We start from the raw sequence: 24,823 nt of genomic DNA on the forward strand, positions 1-24,823 counted from the left end.
GCTGTGTAATTAAATAGAACTTGAGAAATTTACCATTTAAAAGCTGTGAATTTTAGTTCTGTTCCCCTGCTAGCATGTCTGGGACTCTAGGCAAATTATTTAGCATCCTTCTAGCTCCTCCCTACAATACTAAGATTGGTGGCTAAGTGATTGAGATTTAGTGATTGCACTTTCAAAGATAAAAGTAAAACCTGTTTTGTAGATTTCCTTGTGGGGTGGGTATCAAGAGATATTTGATTTTTAAGATGGACACCGTAATCTTATTCTTTAGAATACCTTAAATGACATAACTTCATTCAAGGATGTATTTGATTTTGGTTAAATGACCATAAGTGAAATGAGTTGACACCAAGTCTGATAAATAAAGTGGCTAGTTAGGATTAATGATTCTGGTTTTGGTCAAAGGAAAGTGTGACTGTAAGTACAATCCATGTAAAAATATATGCATGTGGGCAAAGATAAACCTTAGGAAATAAAAACATTTCTATTAAGCTTATAGGAATGTGAACGAATTTTTTTTCAAGACTTCTCTGATTTTTAGTAAAAGCATCAACAGTAGTATTAATAAGCAATAAGAATAGTTATCATTTATTATCTATTATGTGCCGGACATGGACCACATATGCTTATATAATAATAATAAAATTAGCTTAGGTACCTTTGTTAAATAGGAATAGTAAGAAAAATTTTTCAATATGATTTTTATACTGGCTTCTGAAGACACTTCCAAAGCAAGAATTTGAAAAAAAAAAATGTTTGGTGCAATAGTATCATAAGTAGAAAACACAAAATCGTGCTGGCAGGGTAGATCACAAGTCCATATTCTAACTCCTTGGGAACATTTACAGCATCTACTTTTGACCCACCCTATTTCTATTTTCTAAGCCTCCAGCCTCTGATATGGTATATGGTGTGGGGCAGCCCTAGGCATATGTATTCTTTAAGAGATTTTCAGGTGACTGTGATTCACCTCCACCCAAGAACCACTGTCTAGATCAATGCTTCTCTACTCTTTTTTCCTCCATTGTCAACTCCTGTAAGGAACCTTTTTAGAAAATGTTTTTCTAATCACACCCCCCCCATGAAATATTAATACCACAGATACACTATATATCAGTTTATGTACTAAATGTATATCTGTACTTTATACATAAAAACAGGAAGCTTTTTTTTGCCCCCATGGACCAATTTTCACCCCTTCAGGGACACTGTCACCCCCACTGAGAATGTATGTCTAGAGATTCCCAATGTGAGTGCTTTGAAGAGCGTCCTGGTGTGAATAAGGGTTACTCAAATATAAGTATATAAAGGCCAGCCACATTACTGTGTAAGTCATCCCTAGTTCATCTTCCTTTTCTTTAGTGTTTGTTGTGTTTTATTTTATTTTTTTGCTTAAGAACAACCAGAGTGTTTCTCACTCTTCCCTCTTCAATAAAGTTTGTTAATCTCATTTTCTCAGTGATTTTTTGACACTTACTTTGGTCTTCCTCCTGCTGTGAAAGTCCCCCCACCTCTATGTGGCTCAGTTCTTGGGGGCTTTTTTTGGTATCAACCACATCTCCTTGTGGGATCTTAGTTCCCTGCCCAGGGATCGAACCCTCACCCCCTGCAGTGGAAGCACAAGTCTTAACCCCTGGACCACCAGGGAAGTTCCTCGACCACATCTCTTAATGTGATTTTGCCTTGAGACTTACCTTAATTGTGACCTAGAGGAACACAGGCTCTTTTACTTCCTTTATCATTGTATTATGTGTTCTTGTTTCCACTGCACATCTTTCTCCTGGTTTATGATCTTCTTCCTAGATACGGGGACATGAGAAAGGAAATCGGCTTTAGGATCCGGGACATGTGGTATAACCTGGGTGAGTGTATAACCCAAACAGGCCCACACACCACTCCTGGGCGACACGCATCCCACGATGAATTCTTTCCCATTTTGATTCCAAGAATCCTGAGATTGATTTCTCTGTGTGTCTGGAAGTGCAAGTTGACTTGTCAGTCTCTTATGACATCACATGTTATCAGAAAACAATATTTAGTCACTCACTTCTGAATTGATTTACCCACATAAACTTTTTCTTTTCTTATGGGCCCTGTGGAGGAAGACTGTAGCACTTTACTTCCGGTGAAATTATTTTTTCTCATGTTCTCACTTACTTTCATTTCAGGTCCCCACAAAATCAAATTCATCCCATCCATGGTGGGTCCCATTCTGGAGGTCACACTGACCCCCGAAGTAGAGCTCCGGAAAGCCACCATCCCCATTTTCTTTGATATGATGCAGTGTGAGTTCAATTTCAGTGGAAATGGCAATTTCCATATGGTAAGGAGTGGTGGACCTGTCATCTTACTAATGCACATAGAGTCAACTCTTATTTATTTTCTTTCTATATAGAGAAGCAGTAGCCTGAATAAAACAAATCAAAGGTGATCTAAAAACTTCTTTTTTTGCATTTTATTTTGTAAAGCAATTAGGCATAGTATCAGATATTCCAACCAAGGCCCTAGAAGCAGCCTTTTCTGCTGCGTGTGTTTCCTAAAGAAGCACCCTTATCTCTGGATAATTAAAATTTGACTTCGTGCAGTTTAATCCTATCTCTTGCAAATATTGCAGTGGATTGAGGGAATGGTGCAGGGGTCTTTAGCTTTGAGACCTTAGTCTGACTGATATATTTTTCCTATGCTTCAATTTCCTTATCTATACAGTATATTAGTATTGAATGGAAGATTTTGCAGCTATGAAGCTCTGCAAAAGCAATCCCGTTGTCAAGACTTCAACAAGAACCAAAAATAAAATGGAAAATTAGAATCATTAAGCTATTTTTGTATGCATAGTTGTGATTGGATAATAATGTTTGGGGTAATTTTTTTCCATAAATATAAAGCAAAGGACAGAGTAGCACAAGGCTGCTTTAGAAAGTTTTGATATTAATGGATGATGTGAAGTGGGATCTTCCTCTACGTATGTTGGAATTAGTTTACAATTCAGTAAAGGGGTTGGGTCAAATCTAGAAAAGTTGGCTCGATGTCTTTCGTGTCTTCTGAGAATGTGGCATTCTCCTGTGAAATTCTGCCTCTGCTTTCAGTTTGAGAATGAGTTGATCACAAAGCTGGACCAAGAGGTAGAAGGGGGAAGAGGAGATGAACAATACAAGGTCCTTCTGGAAAAACTGTGAGTATTTCAGAAACAAAATCTCACGTTGATTGCATCATTTAGTGATGGAGAAAAACAGGCTTCTGCTGCCCTTACAGACCAATCAAGTAGTCTCAGCATCCCTGGGGTCACCACCATGAATGGTTCTCGGGGGGTGGGGGGGTTCATGGAGTTTACACCATCCACTGCTGACATTTGTTTATCTGCTGTGAGTCAAATGTTCATGTTTTCCTGGCCAGCCCGGCCCTCAAGAACAGAGCAGCTGGAGGAGAGAGGGAGATGGACAGAGTAGTGGCATTTTGCCCAGCGTTTGAAATGCTGAACTTTAACAGAAGTGCTAGCACCTCTAATTATGGCTTCGAAGCAATAATTTAAAGGAGAAGGGAAAAACATTTCAAGGTCCACTTTGCATTTAAAAATACCTTATGCCCTGTGAAGGATGTCTGAGAACACCAGGTACAGCTCCAGCCCTTTTCACTGCCCTCCCCACACCCCAAGCCAACACATTCATTCCCTCCCTGTGTTCACGTTATCCCACTGTTCCCCATCCATACCCTGACAGACCTTTGCCTGTCACCCTCTGTCCCTCTTACTCTCCTTTGCATGTATGGAATGACAGTATAACAAGAGTGGTTAAAAACACTTAGATGTTGGAGAGAGAGATTGTACATCAAATCCTGCTTTCTGCACTTACTAGGATTTTGACTTTGGACAGATGCTCTAACCTATACAACGCCTCTTTTTTTTTTGGTCATCTACAACGATAAGATCTGTATTTTGGTGAGGATTAAATGAGATGATGCATTAACACAGTGTCTGTCAAAGAGCTCATGCTGAACAAATGTTGGCTGCTCTGGTGTTCGTTACTGTTATTATCTGCAGATCTTCCCAGCATCCTGGGTTGTAACTACCCTAGACTGTTCGTTTCTTGTGTTCTCTGAACTTTTATGATATTGGCCAACTCTGTCACCTGTTGATTGGGTACATGCTTAAGTCTTTCTGGGATTTACCTGCTTCATGGACGTGGTGGGCACTAGACTGAGCTGAGGATGGGGACACTCCCAACTCTGTTTTTCATTTTTCAAAGATTTTTTTAAGGAACTAGCACACGGGGTACTCAGACGTGGAACTGATGACTCGTCTGTATTTTAAAGAACTAGAAGTCCGTCTTATTTTGTTTGTAATGGATGATAAGATCGTTTGTTGATCTTTTCATCCTATATCCATTTGGTCTGCTTGTTTGAGATTCAGACCTTTCAGTTTATCACTTCTGCAGTTCTGATCTCATATGGGAATTAAGTGCAGGTGTTACACACACATACAAACACACACATTTACAAGTGATAATAAAACTACACTTTTAAAAAAATCCTACAGTTGACTTTTCACATACAGATCTTATTTTTCCTTCATTCTTCTTGGATCACGAATGCAGAAAAATATGACTGCACAAATTTCCAGTGCTCAAGAATAATTCTAGAGTCTGGACTAATGCTCTGAACCCATTTTTTCTCCTGTTCCCGAAGTTTTCTTCTAATTGTCTAATCTGAGAAGCGCCTATAGAAGCTTTGCTCTATTTGGGTCCAGAGGGAGAGGATTTAGACCAAAAGTTTAACCTCCATCTACCTATTTACAACTGTGCATTTTTTCCCTGAAAATAAAACTTTTTTTTTTTTTAACACCTTTATTGGAGTATAACTGCTTTACAATGGTGTGTTAGTTTCTGCTTTATAACAAAGTGAATCAGCTATACATATACATATATCCCCATATCTCCTCTCTCTTGCGTCTCCCACTTTTATCCAAAGAGCCACATGTCTAGAAGCGTAGTAGGTTCCTAGGTTCCTCTAGGCTGGGCATCAGTCCAAGATTCTCTAGAGTTCCTTCAGGATGCCCTGAAGTGCTAGGCCTTAGGGAGAATAAAGACGGAGAAAAGATGGTCCTTTCAAATGAGTAGAGCGATCAGATAGCACACACAAACCTTTTGGGCAAAGGTTCTCATTTCTGTGGTATTGACAGAAGACAGAAACAAAGAACAAATACCAATAGAAATTCAAAGAAGGGCATCGTGGGCTGGGATCCTCAGTGACGATAGGGCTTGAGATACAGACCTAAAGAAAACGTAGAACTTGAGTAACAGCGAGGAGCCGTGTAAGTGAAGGACCCAGGCTAGCCTAGACTGGAGTTACAGGAAGGGTGTGTGTCTCCTGCTCTGGCGCCACCTGCTGCCAGGACCATGGACAGCGCTCATAGGCGGTGCTGGAGTGACGGTGTGGGACATGGGCATTTGTCTCTATCTCTGCCCCACAGGCTTCTAGAACATTGCCGGAAGCATAAATACCTCTCCAGCTCCGGAGAAGTATTCGCGCTCCTGGTCAGCAGCCTCTTAGAGAATCTCTTGGACTACAGAACCATTATCATGCATGACGAGAGCAAGGAAAACCGCATGAGCTGTACCGTTAACGTGCTGGTACGTGCCACGCCCCTGGGATGGCGAGAGGGCAGTGCCCAGCCGCCCCTGCACCCCATGGCGCAGCTCTAAGTAGATCCGGCAGACACAAAGGTCCCCTGGGACCACCTTTCCAGAGTCCGTGTCCTGCTGAGTCTAATTGGAATGGCCAACCCAGCTTTGAACTCACAGATGCCAGCTGCCTCAGACCTTGAGGATAAATGTGGAAACAGGGATGGAAAATGCAACATAAGCTCTTGACTCAACTCTCTTACCGAAGGCCATCCTCAGCCTGTTTCTCTGTCCTGTTTTTATGCGGTTGCTTTATTGTTGGGATTATTCGACACAGACGAAAATGCATTAAAAACAATATACCATGAGTAGAGAATTAGTCCATGAAATCCTCTAGGTGGTAGAACCCTGTGGTCTTGCCTTTCCTTAGACAGTTGTAACTGGGACCACAGACCTCAGAGGTTTAGGCTGCCATACACTCCTCTTCATGTAAATCAAAAACCTACCACCTCTGATTCCCTGAGAAAACAGAATATCAGGTGATTTGGGTATGACCCAGCTGTCTATTCACCTAGAAGTTTCCCTCACATTTCCCAGAAGCATGGTCCTAAAAGAATTCAACTTTTCTGCTTTATAAATTGTCACTTCCTTATTTTGTTGGGGGTATTTGTTAAAGGGAAAGAAGAAAGTCTTTGGAAAAGTGACACTTGAAAAGTGCAAGTAGTGGTTTGTCCATTTTTGTGGCAAGCTCATCAATAATGGCTTTGTGTTGGTATTTTGTGACTTTTTTTGTAGAATTTTTACAAAGAAAAGAAGAGAGAGGACATCTACATAAGGTAAGCTGAAAGAAATTTCTGCTTTTGCTGTTTATCTCTCAGGGCTTTATGATTTATTTCTCCAATAAATGAAAACAATAAGCCCCAACACCGTGCTTGCTGCTTCGAGAGACACCAGAAAGTATGTGATATGCTCCCTTCTTCCTAAGAGGGTAAATGCTTTAGACAGATACACAAGTAAGTACAATACGAGGAAGTGTAGAGGGAGGATCGTGTCGGGATTCCAGGAAAGGATAGAGGGCTCTGGCCAGGTAACCAGGGAAAACAGCACAGGAAAGACGTGAAATTCACCCTCTGTCAAGGACTGTTAGTCCAGCGTGCAGGAAGCCCTGAGCGTGAAACCAACTTGGATGTAAACTACGTGCGTTTTCCTGGGGAAACGTTCCTTAGCTCTCATGAGCTTCCCAAAGGGGCCTGTGGCGTTAAAAAATTTTTTTAAACATCACTGCCTTAAACGAAGAGTACAAAGTAGCATAGGCAGAGTAGGAAAGACACACAGGCAGGAAGCAGCGCAAAGACTTAAGGAATAGGAAGTAACTATTCCTGCCGCCTGGCTGTGGCGTGAGCCAAATGTCCCATCAACTCCCTGGCAGCAGAATGCCTCCTTTCTCCCATTCTGACCAGATACTTGTACAAGCTGCGGGATTTGCACCGGGACTGTGAGAACTACACCGAAGCTGCCTACACTCTCCTTCTACATGCTGAACTCCTGCAGGTAAGCCGATCAGGTGTGCGGTACGTCAGCCGCCCAGCCCGTTGGGACCGCATCCTGTATGATTCTGATGGGAAAGTTCCCTACTCAAGGGGGACCCTTTTATCCAAGAATGTTTTCATACCTTCTAAATAGGCACAGCTAGTGTTTAGACTGAGGTTGGGAAAATTTCCATAATTATTTATTTATTTATTTACTTACTTACTTTTAAATTTATTTTATTGAAGTATAGTTGACTGATAGTGTTGTGTTAATTTCTGCTGTACAGCAAAGTGATTCAGTTGTACATATATATATACATTCTTTTTCATATTTTCCATTATGGTTTGCCACAGGATATTAAATATAGCTCCCTGTGCTCTACAGTAGGACCTTGTTGTTTATCCATTCTAATCCCAAAGTCCCAATCCATCCATCCCCCGCTCCCTCTTCCCATTGGCAACCACAAGTCTGTTCTCTCTGTGTGAGTCTGTTTCTGTTTTGTAGATATGTTCATTTGTGTCGTATTTTAGATTCCACATGTATGTGATGTCATATGGTATTTGTCTTTCTCTTCCTGACTTACTTCACTTAGTATGATCACCTCTAGGTCCATTCATGTTGCTGCAAATGGCATTATTTCATTCTTTTTTATGGCCGAGTAGTATTCCACTATATATGTACCACATCTTCTTTATTCACTCATCTGTCAATGGACATTTAGGTTGTTTCCATGTCTTGGCTATTGTAAATAGTGCTGCTTTGAACAGATGGGTGCATATCATTTATTTAAAAATCCTGAGGAAGCAGAGCACAACTTACAGGCTGCTAATACTGACACTCTAATTGAAAAAACAGGGGCTTCCCTGGTGGTGCAGTGGTTAAGAATGCACCAATGCAGGGGACACGGGTTCGAGCCCTGGTCAGGGAAGATCCCACATGCCACGGAAAAATTAAGCCCCTGCGCCACAACTACTGAGCCTGCGCTCTAGAGCCCGTGAGCCACAACTACTGAGCTTGCATGCTGCAACTACTGAAGCCCACGAGTGAGCCTAGAGCATGTACTCTGCAACAAGAGAAGCCACCGCAGTGAGAAGCCTGCGTACCTCAACGAAGAGTAGCCCCCGCTCGCCGCAACTAGAGAAAGCCTGTGCAGAAATGAAGACCGAACGCAGCTGTTATTAATTAAATTAAATAATTAAATATTAATTAAATTAATTAAAATTAAATAAATATATTTATTTATTTAAAAAAGAAAAAACAAACACACGTCAATCAATATGTGTAAAACTGTAGAGAAGTGAGCTGTAAGTAAATATAGAACTGTAGAAGTAGCATCCTACTTATACTGTCTCACTGAGGAAATTATATTGTGCCATGGATATAAATACAACTCTACATCATCAATCCCAAATAATTATTTCCAGCTCTGACGACTCCTCCAACTTACTTTTCTGTCAACATCAATCTCTGAATGACTAATAGACAACTCAAACTTAGCATGTCAGTAACAGAAGCTGTTCCCTCCACTGTCCTCCTGGGTCTGTCCCTTCCTTTCCTTTCTCCCCATTTCACTAAAGGGCACTGGCATCTAATAAAAGATACTGGTCATCATCATCTTTTACTCACCCCTCCCACATTCTGCACAAACAAGAATCATGGACCCTCTGTCCAAACCGTCCCTCACCCTATCCACTTTTCTTTCTTTCTTTTTTTTAATTGAACAAGTTTGTGCTATAGTATTAGATCTCCAGGGCTTATTTATTTATTTATTTATTTTAAAAATGAATTTATGTATTTATTTATTTATTTTGGGCTGCATTGGGTCTTTGTTGCTGCGCACGGGCTTTCTCTAGTTGTGGTGAGCGGGGGCTTCTCCTGTTGCGGAGCACAGGCTCTAGGCACGCGAGCTTCAGTAGCTGCGGCATGCAGGCTCAGTAGTTGTGGCTCGCGGGCTCTAGAGCGCAGGCTTAGGAATTGTGGCTCATGGGCTTAGTTTTTCCGCGGCATGTGGGATCTTCCTGGACCAGGACCCGTGTGCGCTGCATTGGCAGGTGGAGTCTTAACCATTGCACCACCAGGGAAGTCTTCCAGGCTTATTTATCTACTAGTTTCAAGTTTATACCCTTAAACAGTCTTCCTCCTATTCCCCCACCCCCCCAGCCCCTGGTAACCACCGTTCTACTCTCTGTTTTTACAAGTCCGGATTTTTCAGATGCCATATATAAGTGAGATCGTACAGTGTTTGTCTTTCTCGTCTAACTTACTTCACTTTGAATAATGCCCTTAAGGTCCATCCGTGGTGTTGCAGATGGCAGGATTTCCTTTTCTCATGGCTGAATAATATTCCATTGTATGTATATACCACATTTTTATTCGTTCATCCATTGGTGGACACTTAGGTTGTATCTTGGCTAGTGTGAATAATGCTGCAGTGAACACGGGGGTGCAGATGTCTCTTTGATAGCCTCACCCTACCCACTTTTCTTTATCTCCATTGCTACCATCTTGGTCCAAGTTATCATTTTTATCCTCCTACTGCATCTCCCTGCCTCCATTCTTGTCCCTAGCAATTAATTTTCTTGTATAATTTAAATTTTATTTTATACCTAAATAATACGTGTATATTGTTCTAAGCCTTGGAATTAAAAACTGGAGTCCTCTGCTTCACCACTTCCCCTAAGGCAGCCATTCACAGTTCATACTCAAGATTGGGGCACCAGAAAGCTTATCATATATGGGTTAGGGAGGAAGGCTTGTTGACTGTGGGATGATCAGAGAGAAACCACAGTGTCAGTGACTGTAGGTCTTTTCGTTTGTGCTGCTCAGAAAATTCAGCTCTCCTATCCTGGCATAAGGTATGAGTTGTGGATGCCACTTTTTCCCCATAGAGCTACTCAGTAGGGATGCTACTTATTAAGTATAGTCCACATTTTCATCATTTTCACATTTTCATCATTGGCATGAGATCCCATCTTGATCATGTACTAAATCACCATATGGAGGGTCGGGGGGAACCTCTTTCTAGATTTTACATATTTTGCATGGGTCTCTGTCAATTCATGCACCAGGACCACACTGTTTCAATTATCAGTATGTTTTATGACCTAGTAGTTTCTCTTCATTCCTCTTCTTTTTCAGAGTTTTCCACCTTATTCCTTTTTCTTTATTTTTTCACATGGACTTTGGAATCATGAAATTTAAAAATTAATTTAGGGGAGAATTTCCATGTTTACAAAATAGCATTTTCTTATCCAAAAGCATGATATGACTTTCCATTTGTTCAGGTCTGCTTTTGTGCCCTCCTGTGGTGTGTGAACATTTTCTGTGTAGAAGTCTTGAATATTCCTTGTTATGTTGATCCTTAGATATCTTTTCTTTTTAATTTAATTATGGTTAAATACATATAAAATAAAATTTACCATCCTAGGCTTTTGTAAGTGTATAATTTAGTGGCATTAAGTATATTCACATTGCTGTGCCCTGGTATCTGATCATTTTGGGTTTATTCTTGTAGGGGTCATTTCTTCTGTTATCTTCAGCACGGTTATTATTTATATGAAATCTATCTCTGATTTATTTCCAAATATGTTAATTTTGACCCCACTACTTAATTCTCTCATTATTTGTGGTAGGTTTTCAGTTGGCACCCTTTGTGAATGGATTGATTATGAAGAATACAATCATTGCTTTCACATGACAGTTTTACCCCCTTTTTTACATTTTTATGCTTCTGATTTCTCTCTTTCATCTGTACTGCGTGGTAACCAGTACAACAGTCATGATGCTTGGCAGCCTCACCTCATTCCTGACCTTCACGGGAATGCCTTGTGTGTCCATTTGGCATGCACTTGTTTTGAAGCTGGCATGTATATGTATGTGCATGTGCAATTTTTGTGTTTAATAAATCATCAAGAATATATGATTGAGTCAAAGATATATACAAATATTTCTGTGAATTTTTTCAGCTGAATATTTGTTACATTCATCTGCTTTAAATGAATTGATGTGTTGCATCAATCTCTTGTGTTGCTTTTGTGTGTTTTTCAGTGGTCTGACAGGCCCTGTGTACCCCACTTGCTTCAGAGGGACACTTACTATGTGTATACCCAGCAAGAGCTTAAAGAGAAGCTGTATCAAGAAATCATATCGTACTTTGACAAAGGCAAGGTGAGTGTTGGGTGGCTTGTTTTTGTATGAAGGCAAAGGAGGAAATGACCGCAATACTTATACACTGCAGTTCTGATCTTCACCAGCCAGAGTTAGCGCAGAGACCCCTACAAGACAGCCCAAACTTCAGACACCAGCTGCAAGTTCAGGGGTCCCCAGGACACCCACACTTCTGACCAACTGACTATAAATTTGGGGAGGGAGTGCCTATGGTTCCCCCCCCTCAGGTTTGATACTATACTAGAACAACCAACAAAACTTGGTAAAATGCTGTTCTTAATGATTACAGTTTTATCATAAAGGATACAAATCAGAACCAGCCAGATGAAGAAATACACAGGGCAAGGTCTAGGGGAGTCCCAAGTGCATGGCCTCTGTGTCCTCTCCCCGTGGATTCAGGCACATCACACTCCTGGCGAACTGATGTGTTCGCCAACCAGGAAGCTCATTTGAGCTCTGTGTGCAGGGTTTTTAATTTTTTTTTTTTTTTTTTTTTGCCGCACCACACGGCATGCGGGATCTTAGTTCCCCGACCAGGGATCGAACCCATGCACCTTGCAGTGGAAGCGTGGAGTCTTAACCAGTGGACCGCCAGGGAAGTCCTGTGTGTAGGGTTTTTATTGGGGTGTCGTTATATTGGCTGGACTGATTGAATCATAAACCACATGAATAAACTCCATCTCCAGCCCCCATCTCTTCCCTGGAGGTCTGACTGATACTGTATAGCTCAAGGCTCCAACCCTCTAGTCAAATGGCTGGAGGTTCTGGCAGAGGCAGAGTTAGTATCAACTCCCATGTGGTCTGAGAGGTCCACCATGAATAACAATGACACTCCTGTCACTGGGGAAATTCCAAGAGTTTAGAAGCTGCCTCCCAGGAGCTCAGGACAAAGACCAGACAAGTTCTTTATTATGCAACAGTGACTCATAACTTACGCTTAACTATTCCCATGTGTATCTTTGAATTCTGATATTTTTAATGGGAGAGAAAATGAATAGATTAATTAAGGTAAGAAAGGCAATAAATAGAGATCAGTTATCTTGAGGACACATAACCCAAGGGAGAATACAGGGGGCAGCCCAGGGCCTCACTCTCTGTAACCGTAATTGTACCTTTTAAATTTTGCTAAGGGCCAGGAGCTAGTATAATCCTTTTCAGCGCATTCTTTAGAGGTTGTTAGCTAACACCTGGGGCACATCCCATCCCCAGGTCACTGCCTGCCTGACACCTTAGGCTGTACGGAACAAGCAACTTAAATGCCTATGAGGAAGAGAAAGTAAAATAAACATGTAAACTGGGCCACCAAGTCATGGAATCTGTGATGAGCTGCAGAAAGCTTGTCCAGCTGGAAGACTTTTAAATTTAAAATTGAAAAAAAGCATAGAAAGGGTAGGGGGAGAAAAAAAAAGTGTGTGCTATTGAAACAAAACAGATTCCAGATTTGACTCTTTTCAAGGGCCTGCCACTTCCAGCCACCATTCCTGTTTTACCAGTGGAACCTGTTGATTAAATAAATGATCATCATGATAAAATAGCTACCATCAATTTAGTGCAAGTTACTGTTTTGGGTGATTTTCAGGCTGCTTTTCTAATTTAATTCTCCCTATAACCCTATAAGGTAGATATTATCTCTATTTTACTGAGGAAGAATTTGAGGCCCAGAGAGCAAATATATTTGCTCAGACTTTTTTTTTTAATACCTTTTTTTTTTTTTTTTTTAATTTATTTATTTATGGCTGTGTTGGATCTTCGTTTCTGTGCGAGGGCTTTCTCTAGTGCGGCAAGCGGGAGCCACTCTTCATCGCGGTGTGCGGGCCTCTCACTATCGCGGCCTCTCTTGTTGCGGAGCACAGGCTCCAGACGCGCAGGCGCAGTAGTTGTGGCTCATGGGCTTAGTTGCTCCGCGGCATGTGGGATCTTCCCCGACCAGGGCTCGAACCCGTGTCCCCTGCATTGGCAGGCAGATTCTCAACCACTGCGCCACCAGGGAAGCCCCCTTTGCTCAGACTTTTTAGCCTCTGCATCCCTTTTCTCTCTTAAAAATCACTGAGGACCCCCAAGAGCTTTTGTTCACATGGATTATGTCTATTGATGGCTATTAATTTCTAGTCTTAGAAATTAAAACAAAATTTTTAAATATTTACTTGCTTGTTCTTTTAACAATAACAAACGTATTACCTGTTAATATAAATCATATCTATTTATGAACAATGACCATATTTTCCAAAAAGTGAGCAATATGAGTGGCATTGTTTGACATTTTTGCAAATCTCTTTGTCATCTGGCTCCATAGAAACAGCAGGATTCGAATATCCACTTCTACATCCCATGTGTTGTGACATTACACATCCTATAGCCCCTGGGAAACTCCACTGTAGACTCATGAGAGAATGAGCATTGAAAAAAGGCAAATAATATTAGTATTATTAAGAAGATGGTTTTGACCTCATGGACCCCTTGAAAGGGTCCTGGGGACTCCCAGAGACCAGGGACCACACTTTGAGAACCTCTGTGCTAGGCTGTCTTCCTGTCTCTTCCATTGAGTTAGCATTTGGTGAATGAGGAGTGAACTGGGCCCCATGGTGCTGTTGACTGGCCTCCTACACCAGGCCCAGCTGAGGCCCATGTGGCACATTTCAAAGAGTTTTCCATGATCCAGGCCCAGAAATTTCAGAAGGGACAAATTTGGCAAATGATATTAGAAGGTTTAATTTTAAAATGTTTTTACAACTGTATGTGAACTGTACACACGTTCCTTCGGCGGCCAGAGACAGTGGAGCTTAGCGTGTGGTTAACAAGACTGAAGTAGGAAATTTTCAGATGTTGCGTTACTAATAGTATCCAGCTAAGAGACATTTTATGAAATACCAAAATGAACAGAGTTTCATCAGTCTGGGATGCTAGCCTCAGATGCCAGATATGTGCCTTCGGCTGTAATTTACATGTTCATAAATGCTGTGAGGCATTTCCTGAAGCTCTCTTTGACTATGTAGATAGTTTAGTTAGAAATAGGAAATCAGTGCCCTAACTTGGAGAAATAGTTTCCCAAATTCCACACGACAGTACGATTAGACTTTCTTTCATACCTCCACTCCTCCCAAACAACCTGACTCAGAAGGAACACACACACACATCTCAAAACCAGAACAAGAGCCCACACCAACTTCCTTTCCCCTCCAGCAAGACTTTCATGCTCTCAAGACCTAGTCTTTGGAACTGGTTCCACTGCACTTTCAATGGTCTTTAGTTCATTGCCCTTTAAACTCAGCATGGCTTTGTTTGAGGACACATGGTGTTCTTCGTGTTCTTACAAACAGAATTAACAGAAAGTGCCCCCTGGCAAAGCGGCTAAGGTACAGTAGATTTTTGATGTCAGGAAACAGGGTTAGTTGATCCAAGCCGTGAGGTACGTTGGGAGTGTCCGCAGAAACTTAACCCACGTGACTCCCTAGTCATTGCCCAGTGACTCTCCAGTGGCTTTTGCAACTGGATCAATGACTGCTTTGTTCTCCACTGGTAACCCTCCTTTTCTTTTTCTGAAGATGTGGGAGAAGGCAATCAAGCTGAGCAAAGAGTTGGCTGAGAATTATGAGAGCAAAGTATTCGACTACGAGGGCCTGAGTGATCTCCTGGTGAGTCTGGGTCAGAAGACGTCGAGCCTCTGGCAGGGGTGCTATTCGTAGTGCTTGTGAAAATGGTTTTGTAAGTTTAAAAAAGATAGTTGATGTTCTTTACAACGGAAAAGTACCCCTTGCTTAGAATAAAAATGAAGAGAAATGAGGTCTAAAAGCTGTTAGCGCCATTTGTCCAGGTTATCTTTGATAGGGGGCTCAGGATCCCCGTCTACAGCCCTCTCTCCTCTGTGCCTTTTGCTCCTCTGTGGACCCTCCATATCCCAGGTCCAGCACCCCTTTCCCCTCTCAGTTACTCTGCCTTCCAGGAAGCCTTTCCACGTTTCAGATGTTTTCTGACATCTGTTCATCAGAATTACTTGTCCTCTGGTCCACATCCTCAGGGCCCTGCTGAATGAATAAACTGCTCATCTTTGAGCTCTGTTTTTTATCTTTATTTTCTAATTTTAAATCTTTTTTTTTTTTGGTTTAAAAAATTTTTTGTTCTTAGTATTTTTGTTTTTTATTGTTTCTTATTGTTTTTTATCTTGATTCTCCAATTTTGCCTTCCTCCTGCTCCGAATGTCCCTGGACTTCTCTGCTCTTACAGTCCTCCTGCCCTTGTGTATTACACCCGGCTGTTGGCACAGGTCACCTATTTCAAAACAGTAAAGCGAAACAAAAATAACCTTTTCCATGCCCAGTGGGAGGCCAACACAATATTACATTGGGTCATTTTCAGTGGAGGAGTCACAAAAGGTCAGGTCACCCACTGTCATATAATAATTGGAGGAGATAGTTGTCAAGATCGCTTTGAAAAGAATTTGCCCCTGTATGGTACCAGCTCCTGCCATAATGCAAAAAGTCACAGATGAATTTCACAGACTAAATTGAGCTGAGGCGTGAGCAACGTAATGTTACCTCTCTAAGAAAACATTGTGATAGAAACCTTCACTGAGGTAGTGTAGTAATCACCCTCACACTAACCATTGTGGGAGGGACAGCTGTCAAAGCCCCCCCAGGTCTGGCTACCTATTTTGCTTCCTTTAAGGCTGACGCTCTACACCTGGTTGGGAAACCTCTCCCCACAGGAAGAATTAAAGATAGGGGTGGTACCAATATATACAATGGAATATTACTCAGCCATGAAAAGGAACGAAATTGGGTCATTTGTAGAGACGTGGATGGATCTAGAGACTGTCATACAGAGTGAAGTAAGTCAGAAAGAGGAAAACAAATATCGTATATTAACGCATACATGTGGAACCTGGAAAAATGGTACAGATGAACCGGTTTGCAAGGCAGAAATAGAGACACAGATGTAGAGAACAAATATATGGACACTAAGGGGAGAAAGTGGAGGGGGGTGGTGGTGATGGGATGAATTGGGAGATTGGGATTGACATGTATACACTAATATGTATAAAATGGCTGACTAATAAGAACCTGCTGTATAAAAATAAATAAATAAAATAAAAATTCAATTACAAAAAAAAAAAAAAAGATAGGGGTGGTACCAGATTTGAAAAATAGAACACACCACCACCACCTTCTGGGCACCTGTAGCTGAACCGAGGCCTTGAATCGAAACCACCTGCATGAACTGGAAAGTTCTCTCTTTCCTCATATGTCTGTGTTCCAGTGCAACCACCCACCCGAATCTCAGAAAGTGCTTCTTAACCTTTTAGGGGTCCTGAATGTACTTCAAGAAACTGGTGAAAGCTAAACCGTCCCTCCCTCCACAGGTGAATGCACACACATCTGTCTTTCTACATATAACTGCAAGAATTCCCAGACCCTCCCGGGCCCATTCGTAGATGCAGGTCCAAAACCGCCGATCCAGGGAAAGGATAATTCTTTGGCCCAAAAGATATTTTACAAAGACCTTTCATTTCTCTCTGTTACATGGGAAACAACAAAGCAAATAGTCTGAGCTTTTTTTTTTTTTTTTCCCAGCGGTGCCCTTGTAACCTCCCTATGGAATGTCTTGTTTTGTTTTCCAGAAGAAAAGAGCCTCATTTTATGAGAACATCATTAAGGCGATGAGGCCTCAGCCTGAATACTTTGCTGTTGGCTACTACGGACAGGGCTTTCCTTCTTTCCTGCGGGTAAGAAGCCTGAGGGTGGTCTCCCCAGCCACTAAGCCCTGCAGTCTGCAGGAGGGAAGGTCTTCATTTCTTTTCCAGATGGGTCCAGCGTGTTAGCAGCTGGAGACCGCTGTTCTCACGGTGGGAGGTTAGGGAAGGAAACCACTTCCTGAGTGGCTGGTCTCTTCACCCCCGGCCACCTCTGGTATTCTGGCAGCTCTTTTGTAAAATGACTTCTCCCAGGTGGAATGAAAAAGGGAAAAACAAAACCATTCCCTCCGCTGGTCTGATGCTGAGGGTCAGCCGGTGGTGGGGGTCGCGGGGGCGGGGGTGGGGGGTAGAGTGTGGATTGATGTATCTAATTGTTTATTTTATTTCCAGCTAGAGCTAGTTTGAAAACAAATATCCCCAGGACAAGACTGCAAAAGGTTCACAAAAACAAAAACAGCTTTGTTGGAATAATGAGAAGGACCATGTTTATCTTCTTTCTCAAAATTTTTTAGAATGTGATACTGATTTTACAATCGAAAAAGCAAACCCCCCCCCCACCAAAAAAAAGCCCTCTTATTTTCTCCCACAGAAAAGAAGCCTCTTTTAGTGCTGAGCTATGTTTAAATATATATATTATCCATCTTCCTTCCCCTAATTAAAAAAGAAAGAAAGAAAAAAGTAGAAAGGAAAATACATTCCTTACAGCGCATAGTAAGGAAGTAGTTTATTCATTCATTCAGTAACTGTTTGCTTAGGGCCTACTGTGTGCCAGGCATTAGAGATACAGTGCTGATTATAATCAGCTGTGGTCCTTGCTCTCATGGATTTTACAACCTAATGGGTGAGATGTGAATTAAATAATCGCACAAACAAATATAAAATCGAAACTGACTAAGACAGGAATTCTGTGCTAGATGAGTTGGTTAAGCAAGGAGTATTGACCCAAGTAAAATAAAAACCTGTGTTCACGTAAAAATTGTACGTGATTGTTTATAGCACTGTTACTTATAATCACTAAAGATTGGATACAGCTCACATCTCCCTCAGCTGGTGAAGCGATTAGCATAGTGTGGGACGGCCGCACAGTGGAAAACTACTCAGGAAAAAAAGGAATAAACTCCTGATACACATACCCACAGGCATGAATCTCAGATGTATTGTGCTGAGTAAAAGCAGTTAGACCTTAAAGGCTACATACTCTGTGATTTGATTGATATGACATTCTGGCCAAGCCAACACTTACCATAGGGACAGAGAGCAGGTCAGTGGTTATTGGATCTGGTCATTGGAGCCGGTGGGGCGAAGGTTGGGCTACAGAGAGACATGGGGAGATTTTAAGTGGTGATGAAACTGTGCTATATCTTAATTGTGGCCATGGTTATGTTTATCACAACTTGCAGAATTTTACACTAAAAGGGGTAGATTTTTACTATGTGTCAATTATACTTGAATTTTTTAAGAATCGGGAAAGACTTCCCAGGGAACTTCTGCTTCAGCTGGGATTTGAAAGGTGAACTGGGGGAGTCAAGAAGGTTAAGGGGATAGGAAAAGGCGTTCCAGGCAGAGGAAACAGCAGGCAAGGGCATGGCAGGGGCTGGGAGTGAAAGAGGAGTGCTGTGGAAAGAGAGGGAGCTGGGGTGAGCAGGGAAGATGAGGCAGGAAGTGTGGGAGGAACGTGCGGGGCTTTGGGGTCACGTAGCGTGTTTTGTTGGCATCCAGAGAACAGTGGGAGCCATTGTAGATTTTTCTGTGTTGGCAAGGTCATCTGGCTTTGGTATGGAGAATGGATGGGACGTGCGTGTAGATAAGCCCCTAGAGACCATGGCAGATGTTCAGGGAAGAGATGACAGGTTGGCCTAGGGAGGTGGCTTTAGAGAGGAAGGGAAAGATTAGTGTGATGGAGATGAAGTAACAGTATTTGATGATTGATGGGATATGGCAATGAGCAAGAGGGAGGTGGTTAGAATGATTCCTAGCTCTCTGGTCTGCGTAATTGGTGGGGCACTGGAGCCATCCACTAAGATGGCAGCACTGGGAAAGGACAGAATCATGGAGGAGAGGATGAATCCACTCAGTGAATAAATATTTATTGAGCTCTTATCAATATCTTATCATGAACGATAGCAAATTTAAGACCAGAACCTACTGCAGACCCATATTTATGGACCTTGCTGTAATATAGGCCTGGGGGCAGAGTCTAAAACAAATCCAAATCCCTGAAATTGTAGAGCTTCTGTTCTGGCTTGGGGAGACAAATCAATAAATACTAAGATAAATAAGTAAAATATAGAGTGTGTCAGATGGCCTAGAACAACGCCTCATACAGGGTAGACACTCAGCAAGTATCGTAGAGAAAAATGTGTCAGGGGAGGTGAATGGAGAGGCAGATGGTGAGGATGGAGTTGCAATTTGAAACAGAGTGAATAGGAAAGACTTCGGTAAGAAAATGACACCTGAGCAAAACCCTGAAAGACGTGAGGGAATAAGCCAGGCAGCTCTCAAGAGGGGGCCAGACAGAACAGCACGTTCAAAAGCCATGAGGCTGGAGATGCATGAACAAAAGGGCAGGTAGAGAACGGGCTCAGAGAGCCATGGGTACCAGATTGCAGAGGCCCTTTGGGATCTTTATAGGTTGTTTGGTTTTAGACATACTCAATGTGAGGTAGATTTGGAACATCCAAAAAAAGTGAGTCAACAATTTGCTCTATGGGTCTGGAACACAAAGGAAAGTTCTAGGCCGGAGATAAAAGTTGGGTTATTTACGTGTCGTTAACACTGGTTGTAGATAAGGTGGCCAAGGGAGACTGGAGTAATAAGAGTAGAAGGTCTGCAGTAGGTTCTGGTCTTAAATTTGCTATCGTTCATGATAAGATATTGATAGCTACCACACTTGTTACATATGATTATTGTGTCACATGGAATAACGGTTATGAACTGGAAGACAGCAGTGGTTCAGTGAAAACAAGAAGTCTAGACTTTCAAGTTGAAAAATTGGGGTCTAAATCATCTGCTGAGTGACGGTGATTTTGGCCAAATCACATGACCACCAGGTCTTGGTTTTCTGACCTTGAAGTTAGGGAAATAAGGCCCACATTGCAGGGCTGGTTTGAGAATGAAATGAATAGCAGATGGGAGTGCTTTGTAAACTGTACAGGAGTTTGTAGATGTTACGTGTTGTCAGCGTGTACTGAAAAGTAGAGAATCCATGTGAATTATGTAACCTAAATGCCCTTGCATGTTACGGACTATTTCCCCAAACTCAGAAAGTATAAAACTATATCCTCTCCCCTGACCCCAAGCAGGCCTCCGTCTCTTCTGTTTTTGTCAGCGGCAGCCCTGTTCTTCCTGCTCCAAGGCCGTTACCTCCGAATCCTCACCGACTCTCCCATCCCTTTGCTCTTTACCAAACACCAAAGACTCAAACACCAGTCCCTGTAGCTCCTCCTTCCCCCACAGGGTTTTGCCAAGGATCCCTACCGTTGGATAGATTAGGTTGACTACACTTCCTCCTTCATCACATTGCTCCCTCCTTCTAGAACCTCCAGTGAATTTCCAGGCCTTCGGACCATTGACCTGCCTTTCCAGGCCTTTCAGGTTCCGGCTCATCCAAGCATGTTTCTTCTACCTGCACTCCGTACTTTCTGCCTTGGGCCTTATCCTTCTTTTCACTTCCGTGCCTGGCTGTCCTCTTTTCTCCTTTCCTCCCCTGACCCTGTCCATCCATCTACATCCCATCAAGTCTCGTGTCCTCCTGGAAACCCTTTCCTTCAGGTTGAGCTGCTTTGTACTGACCTTCTGCTTGTCTGGTTCCTTCCACACTTATGGTCCACATGAAACACTTAGTGTTTTCTTGTACTCCGATCCCTTAACCCGCCACAGTTTTGCCTGAATGATGAAACTGCAGAATGCATGCGTCAGCCACATAAATCTTTCCCAGCTTGGAAACATTTTATCACCAGTTCCAAAAGATCTGGCGATTTTCACTGCCCTCCGTGTTGAGCGCAGAAGGTATATTGCCTTCAAGGTACTTAAATTATCTAAATTATCCTACTTACTTATTTGTTTACTTGTTTTCTGTTTCTCTCCACCAGAGTAGGGTTACCGTTCTGTCCCTAGCGTCTGGCATATCTCATTCGCTCGATACATATTGGTTGTGTGAATGGACAAGTGATTTTTAAAAACATTTTACAGGACAATATGGGCTCAGATTTTAGTTAAAAATGGATCACGTGTGGGCTTTAAATACTAAGTACTCGTCTGAGTGACCATCAGAGGAGCAGGAACCTTCAAAACGTGGCGACATTTGAACTTGCAACAGCTGTGAGGTGAATTTCTTCCATGCCTGGGGCTTAGAAAATTTCTTTTCAAAACATCCAATTTTATTAATTTTATTAAAGAGAAAAAGCTGCAGTTTGGAATGGAGAGAATAGTATTGAGGGCAGTTATTTTCTGAGACTTTCAGTGTGGCCATCCACGGTGATCTCCATGATGGGCTTGGGACAGCTGTAGATTAATCCTGTTCTCTGTTCCTGTCTCACCTGTTGTGTGTGTGTGTTTTTTTTTTTTTTAATAGATTGAGAAACTGATTGGAAATTGAATGCAAACTAAGACCACTTGACTGTTACTGAAATGAATAGCCCAGTCTGCTTTTTTTTTTTTTTTTTTTAAAGAAATTCACGTTCTTTTATTTATTTATGACTGTGTTGAGTCTTCGTTTCTGTGCGAGGGCTTTCTCTAGTTGCGGCAAGTGGGGACCACTCTTCATCGCGGTGCGCGGGCCTCTCACTATCACGGCCTCTCCCGTTGCGGAGCACAGGCTCCAGACGCGCAGGCTCAGTAATTGTGGCTCACGGGCCCAGTTGCTCCGTGGCATGTGGGATCTTCCCAGACCAGGGCTCGAACCCATGTCCCCTGCATTGGCAGGCAGATTCTCAACCACTGCGCCACCAGGGAAGCCCTCACCTGTTGTGTTGATTCGCTTCGTACTTTCGAGTTCTCTAGGCAGTGCCGCTCAAAGCGCTGGTTCCCTAACGGTTACTGGATCATGATGAGAAAGGAGCTTGCACCTCAAAGTAAATGAATGTACTTCCTTCCTTCATTGAGAATTTCTTGCCATGAAAAGTATCAGCTAAACTAAACAGCATGCCCAGTAACATCCTGGATTTCCATTAGGGTGCAAACTCCTTATCTCCTTGTGGATTAGTGTAGGCTGTTTGCACACCAGTTGTCATCCTTGGGCCATACTCTGAGAAACGCTGCGTGAAGCATTTTCATGCCTGTGACTTAACTCCCCAAATAAACTGTGAGTTCTTTCGGATATGATGGTTACTGTGGGGCACATAGCAGGTGCTCAATGAGGACATGGTCAGGTATTGCACTTGGTCTGGGGAGGACAGCGGCTTCCTCGGGACCAGGCTCCCCAGTTGCCCCTTCACTCTTCATATTTAATTCTTTCCCTTGTTCTCCTGACCTGCAGAACAAGATCTTCATCTACCGGGGGAAGGAGTACGAGAGGCGAGAAGACTTCAGCCTGCGGCTGCTGACCCAGTTTCCCAACGCCGAGAAGATGACCAGCACCACGCCCCCAGGAGAGGACATCAAGTCCTCTCCCAAGCAGCGTATCCTCGTCCTGGGGTCACGGCTCAGGGGCTCTTGAACCTGCGGCAGCCCCAGCCCAGCCAGAGAAGCTGAGGGTTCCATCCCATCCCTGTGTGCCAATAGGTCCTGGCCTCAGACTCATTTAACCATCCTGACTCAGTGTCCCATTCTGTGTAAAAGCTTCGGGAACCTAATGTCCTTAGCTCAGGGCTATGACGTAACTAAAGGAGAGAGATGAGAAGCAAATGTTGAATATGAAGGGATGTGTGTTATAGCCACAAGCGGAGCCTGAGACGAATAGACTTCCTGTTCTGAATTCTGGATCCTGGATAAAGATGTGTAGCTCCTTTTTGGTAACATATAATGTCATCGAAAAACCAATCGCGTGCTTTTTAAAAAATAAAGATGTTATAAAAGTAAGCAGTATTCTAAAAGAGGTTGGTAAGACAGAGCTGGTGTGACATGGTAGATAAATAAGAAAAAGGGCTCCGGAGCACATTGCCTGGGTTCGAGTCCCAGCGCTGTCACTTACTGTGTCACTTTGGGCAACTTAATTTCTCTGTGCCTCAGTTTTCTCACCTGTAAAGTGGGGATGAAGATCATTCTTCCCCTTGGAGTTCTTGCAAAGATTGAGTACCTGTAAAATACTAGGAACAGTGCCTGGTAAATACATAATAAAAGTTCAATATGTATTAATTATTATAGGATGGTCAGTAGCTATAGAAAGATACACAGCAATGATAGATCAGTAGGCAGACCTGCCTTTCAGAGGAGAGTGTTGTGGCCTCTTAACACGGTGGATGCTTGGAAAAGAAAGGTTTCCTGGGGAAAATTGTTTCAGTTGTAGGGGTTCAGAAAATGCTTGTGGGGCCTCCTTGGGATGGGAATGAAAAGAGGTCTTCATGAATTGGATGTAGAAACAGGAGTCCTGGAGCTTGGCCCAGAGTCATGTCTGCATAGCCATTTTACCTTGGCAAGTTGCTTAATTTCTCCAGGCCTTGGTTTTCTCATCTATAAAGTGTGAGGGGAGCTCTGTTTCTCCCAAATATTTAATAGCATTTCTGTGAAGATCAAATTAAAAAGATCATTTATGTGAAAATGTTTTGTAAGCTATAATAGCATAAGGCATAGCCCAGTGGTTCTTAGATTTTATTATACTTAAGAATCACCATGGAGTGATTCTAATTCAGCAGCTGTGAATTCTAATTCTGCATTTTGAGTAAATCTCCAGGTGATTCTGGTGCCAGTGTATGGCACTCTTCATGTTGAGAAATACTGGGAGTGAATGTTAGGTCTAGACCCAGTGCCTTAAATTCTGGTTTCAATGATATAGATTTGGAAGCATTGTTGGTAAAGGCAAAAAAAAGTCATGCCTAAGATCATATCATTAAGTTAGAGAGGGAGACCTTACCCCTGAGCTGGGTTTGACGTCTGACTTCATTTATCAGTTGTGTGATCTGGGCTTTCTCAGACCCTCAGATTCTTCATCTGTAAAGGGGATTAATAACACCCACATGGAAATTGTTGTGTTTATTGGAGATAACATATTCAAAGCACCTATTACAGTGCCTGGCTCTGGTACTTGATAAACAAATGGTATCCAAAGATAACAAGAAATTCCTATTGCCCGGGCTCTGGAATCTGGCTAATTCAGAGGGATGCTTGTCCAAAAGAAATGATTTAAGACAATTTCTAGTCACCTGTTGTCTTGAAATTTCATTAATGTCTGTTTCCCTAAGACAAGGTTGTTTGCCATGTGTCTGACCAAAAAATGTCCCAAGATTATGACTTAATAAGGCATTTTGGTAATATCTGAGGGAACCCCGTTTTCAATGCAGTCCTGGCATTTGGTTCAAAGGAATGATCGGTGTGGGTACCATTTCCATCGGTAAAGCAGGAGGAACAGGTGGTCCTTTTTGCTGTGACAGCTTAGTGGCCCAGCCCTTTTCCTTCCTTAACGAGCTCCTCAGACATGCAGTGTTTCACCGTAAAGCCAGTGATGAGCCTGCCGCCCAGCTACAAAGATAAACCAGTTCCAGAGCAGATCTTAAAGTAAGTGGGTTTTTTTGTTTGTTTTTTAAACCATGTGTCTCACACACTTCCTTATATAGAAGTCTATCAAAATTCATTACAGTTTGGAAGAGCTCCTGTTGTCTTCGTCCATTTGGTCTGCTGTAACAGAAGATCATAGACTGGGTGGCTTATAAACAACAGAAATTTATTT

The 24,823-nt window shown here is 42.4% G+C and overlaps 1 protein-coding gene across 1 annotated transcript in view; it reads left to right on the forward strand.

Moving 5' to 3' along the window:
* DOCK5 (dedicator of cytokinesis 5) overlaps positions 1 to 24,823 on the forward strand; it is a 189,820-nt gene that overhangs the window by 141,845 nt on the left and 23,152 nt on the right. Inside the window, exons 24-34 of the mRNA XM_082471422.1 lie at positions 1,804 to 1,862; positions 2,169 to 2,323; positions 3,087 to 3,172; positions 5,465 to 5,624; positions 6,411 to 6,451; positions 7,076 to 7,166; positions 11,193 to 11,312; positions 14,855 to 14,944; positions 16,927 to 17,031; positions 22,478 to 22,619; positions 24,570 to 24,651. Of these exons, the coding sequence (XP_082327548.1) occupies positions 1,804 to 1,862; positions 2,169 to 2,323; positions 3,087 to 3,172; positions 5,465 to 5,624; positions 6,411 to 6,451; positions 7,076 to 7,166; positions 11,193 to 11,312; positions 14,855 to 14,944; positions 16,927 to 17,031; positions 22,478 to 22,619; positions 24,570 to 24,651 (1,131 nt within the window). The remainder of the gene's footprint in view (positions 1 to 1,803; positions 1,863 to 2,168; positions 2,324 to 3,086; positions 3,173 to 5,464; positions 5,625 to 6,410; positions 6,452 to 7,075; positions 7,167 to 11,192; positions 11,313 to 14,854; positions 14,945 to 16,926; positions 17,032 to 22,477; positions 22,620 to 24,569; positions 24,652 to 24,823) is intronic.

This window comes from Balaenoptera physalus (assembly GCF_965194825.1).
Source record: "Balaenoptera physalus genome assembly, chromosome: 7".
NCBI lineage: Eukaryota > Metazoa > Chordata > Mammalia > Artiodactyla > Balaenopteridae > Balaenoptera > Balaenoptera physalus.